General features: G+C 48.4%; 1 protein-coding gene across 1 annotated transcript; it reads left to right on the top strand.

Annotated features, from left to right (window-relative positions):
* The first annotated feature begins 202 nt into the window (after positions 1–202).
* On the top strand, positions 203–2,701 carry LOC120846404 (short transient receptor potential channel 4-like). The gene has a single exon (XM_040218142.1). It carries the CDS (start codon positions 203–205, stop codon positions 2,699–2,701), a length of 2,499 nt encoding a protein of 832 aa, XP_040074076.1.
* Positions 2,702–3,724: the final 1,023 nt, after the last annotated feature.

Genomic DNA, 3,724 nt, shown 5'->3' with positions numbered 1-3,724 from the left:
CGGCCGTTACTTCTCACTTCTTTTTTTGGCACTAAAGAAAGAGGATGATGTGTATCTTCAAGCACGCGGATAAGGAAGCTATGGCCCGGTATTCTACCAAATGTGCGAACCAAGAGATTTTCCCCCAGATAAGTGTACCCTAATATTCCTTCCAAGATAAGTGAACCCACATCTTCCTTCCGAGATAGGCAGAAATTGCGCCATGAAACCGAACAGTCCTCCCAAAATGAGTGAACCTGACGCTACGAGCTCTAACATTCCTCTCGAGGAAAACAAAAAGAGTGATTCGAAGCGAAAGCTTTTATTAAAAACACAGGAAGAAAGCTCGAAGACGCCGAATAAAAAAAAGAACCCCAAGACGCCGACCACTGCAACCGGACCCAAGTCAGCCAAAAAAGAGAAGAGCCCCAAGTCACCGAAGGTTCTGCTCGGGAAACCAGAGACGAGCCCCGACAAAGGAAAGGCTCCTGCTGTGGTACAACTAAACATTTCTCCCGAGGCAAAAAATGACAACTCAACCAGAAAAAAACTTATGCACGCAGTTGCTGGCGTTACCGAAGTAGAGGCCGAAGCTCGGCTTGTTGAATCATCGCTCTCCATGAGTGAAGCCGACGGACAAGGTGACGCAGTGCCGCAACTACCGGAACTTGAAAGTGACGAGGTACGATACTTCGAGCTTGTCCAGGCAGGTCGCATCAGCGAGCTCCAGGAGTTTTTGGACGCTCATAAGAAACTCAACAAAGACGCCGTTAACTGTCAGGGGTACACGGCGCTGCACGCCGCCATACACAAGAAAGACTTGCCAATGGCTCGTTTCTTGGTATCCAAGGGAGTACGGCTCATGGATGCGCTTCTTCATGCTGTCCAGACCGGTGATATCGCAATGACAGAGTTCCTTCTCGGCGAACGCAGCAAGACGGAAGAGGGCTGCGGGAAACGTGGTTACGCATCCAGCCCTTCTTTCACAGTCGACATCAGCCCTGTTATTTTGGCAGCGCAAATGAATGATTGGGATCTTATACGATTCTTCTTGAAGCGAGGGATAACCGTAGATCCGCCACACATGGCTTCTTGCATGTGCTCAAAGTGCATCAAGTCGACTCGCGCGAGTGACGTAAACACATCTACACGGAACCTCAACGCTTTCAAGGCCATCTCAAGTCCACACTACCTACTTCAGGTGTCTGCCGACCCCTTCCTAGACGCCTTCATGTACGCGAAACACATGGAAAACGCGTCGAGCGTAGAAGAAGAGTTCAAGATGGCGTACGAGGAGGAGATAAATAAACTGCGTGCTTTTGTCAGGGCGCTGCTGGATCAATGTCGAACAGGGGAGGAGGTACAAACCCTGATGGAGCGGAAGGCTGGTCTTGACGGAGATATAGGACACCTCACATTCCCCCGTATCATTTTGGCTCTCGAGCTCTACCAGAAGGAGTTCGTCACGCATAGCTACGTACAACAAGTTCTACGTCTCGAGTGGGAAGGAGAGTTTCAAGCCTGGAGCCGACTACCTCTTGTCAGCAAAGTTGGTCATGGTGTCGCCCGCTTCCTGACCCTGCCTCTCATTGCGCTCTGGGTGAAGTTAAGGCCGAACACGAAAGTGACGAAACACTGGACGAGTCCGGTGAGCAAGTACCTACATGCCTTCGCAGGCCGCATACTTTTTGTCGTTTTTGTTTATCTCGAGATTACGCTGGACAGAGCCCGGATGTCGAGGGGACCGCCAAACACCGGACTGGAATGGCTCATCGTTATCTGGGTTATCGGATACATCGGCGAGGAGATCGTGCATTGCTGCGCCAAGGGATCCAGTCGCTACTTCAAGAGCCTCTGGACTTGGTACGACATCACCATGTTGTCTTTCTTTATACTTACCTTCGTCTTCTGGCTTGTGGCGTGGGTCGAGGTATCTCAAGATCCAAGTGGAGGAGACATGCCAAAAAGAAACGAGTGGCCAAGCACCGACAGTACTTTGGTGCACGAGGGACTGTTCGCCGTATCTTCAGTCTTGAGCGTGTTCAAGCTTGTGTGGTTTCTCCAAGAAAGCGCCAAGTTGGGGCCCCTACAGGTTTCTATTTCGAGCATGATCATCGAAATTGTTCGATTTCTTTTCTTTTGTGTGGGCATTATGCTTGCCTTTGCGTTTGGACTCACCCGAATGTACGAGCCTTATGCTGGCATGAAACGAAAAGAGGAAAACGGTGACGAAGTCACGCAAAGCCGTGCTTTCATATCCTTTTCGCAATCTATGAAAACATTGTTTATTAGAATGTTGGGGGTAGCTTCGGAAGAACAGTCTGATGTTGTCGTGTCAAATCGGAACGACGGCTCAATTAACACACATGACTTGACCCAATTTCTTGGATCCCTGATGTACTGTACCTATCAAGTTATCATGCTCGTCGCTATGTTGAATTCTTTGATAGCCATCGTGACGGCCACCTTTCAAAAGATCTTAGACAATGCCGAACTTTACTGGAAATATTACAGGACAAAGTTATGGATGCACTATATTAATGAGGCCATGACAGTGCCCAGTCCTTTTTATTTTATTCAGATACCTTTCTTTGTGATGGAAGCAGCCACAAAAAAACGTATGTGGCCCGCTAGAAGAGAACCGACGCTGTCGCACTCGGAGGTCATACAGAATTTAGTGCAGAGATACTTGTGCCAAAATAAGGCTGTTTTGAACAGTTGAGAAAGACAAACTCCTTGTTTGAAGGATGTGCATTTGGCTGTGTAGATCTTGAGGCGTAAGTCTGGAATCAAAATGGGAAAATTGGGTTTTAATGTTAATTATAATTAATTATCAAGCTATTGTGTATAAATAAAGTGCTATGCCAACAGTCAAGCGTTTCTTTTTTGGTGTATTTTCTAACTAATACACAAATGTAAATACACTTCGCGACACTGTTAGCGAGTTCAAAGCATCGCCAGATTTTTCGGCGTTTCCTTTAGTATTAAAGGTCTGTCATCAAAACTACTGTTGGCGACTTGAGCGATCGAAAGCGTCGCAGTGGTCGGTCGGCCACGATTGGCCGAGTGCTGACTATGACGTCAGCAAACGATTTCTCATAGTAACGTAAGAACTTCAATGTTGACGGTGTTGGCAGTGTAGGTTCAGAGCGCAATTATTTCAAGCTTCCACCATGCTCATTACGAACACAATCGAACTTGTTCCCAAGGATGTCAGAAGAGGGAACCATAGAAGGGCGCCAGCCAAACATCTCGCCACGAATAGAGGGTGTATTCAATGGACGCTATTTTTGAGTGCGCTGTTCACTGCGCATGCTCCGAACGAGCTCACATTCATAGGCTGCGAGATCTGCAATCTCGATGGTGTGAAATGTACGTTGCAAATACGTGTGCAATTTAACCGGTCAAAACGCTCTCAGCAGGGGGTGACTTAAGGCTGCGGTGCCACGGCAGCCATCTTGAATAGATGGCAACACGCACCCGTGAGGTGGCCGAAATATTGGTTTACGGTGAGATGGCTCAAGCACCATCACGTTCCGATCATGGCCTTGCTCGTGCCGCTGCCAGCTGTGTTCAGCTGGCTTAATAGCGTGGCCCAGCAAACTTAGAGACACTCCCCAGGTAGCACACTTGCTTGGTTTAGCTGGGGCCAGGGTTGGCACTTAGTTGTGATAGCTTGGCCACGACTGCCCAGCCATTTACGTCTGTATGCCAGCCTGGCGTTTCACAGTCTTTCCTTGCTCCA

This window comes from Ixodes scapularis, unplaced genomic scaffold (assembly GCF_016920785.2).
Source record: "Ixodes scapularis isolate PalLabHiFi unplaced genomic scaffold, ASM1692078v2 PGA_scaffold0__279_contigs__length_252992795, whole genome shotgun sequence".
In the NCBI taxonomy this organism is placed as follows: Eukaryota; Metazoa; Arthropoda; class Arachnida; order Ixodida; family Ixodidae; genus Ixodes; species Ixodes scapularis.
The sequence above is the reverse complement of the archived record's forward strand: the minus strand, read 5'-3'. Positions and strand labels throughout refer to the sequence as shown.

Excerpts from the sequence above, each read along its gene's own strand:
- LOC120846404 (XM_040218142.1), top strand. The coding sequence starts at position 203 with ATGAAACCGAACAGTCCTCCCAAAATGAGTGAACCTGACGCTACGAGC.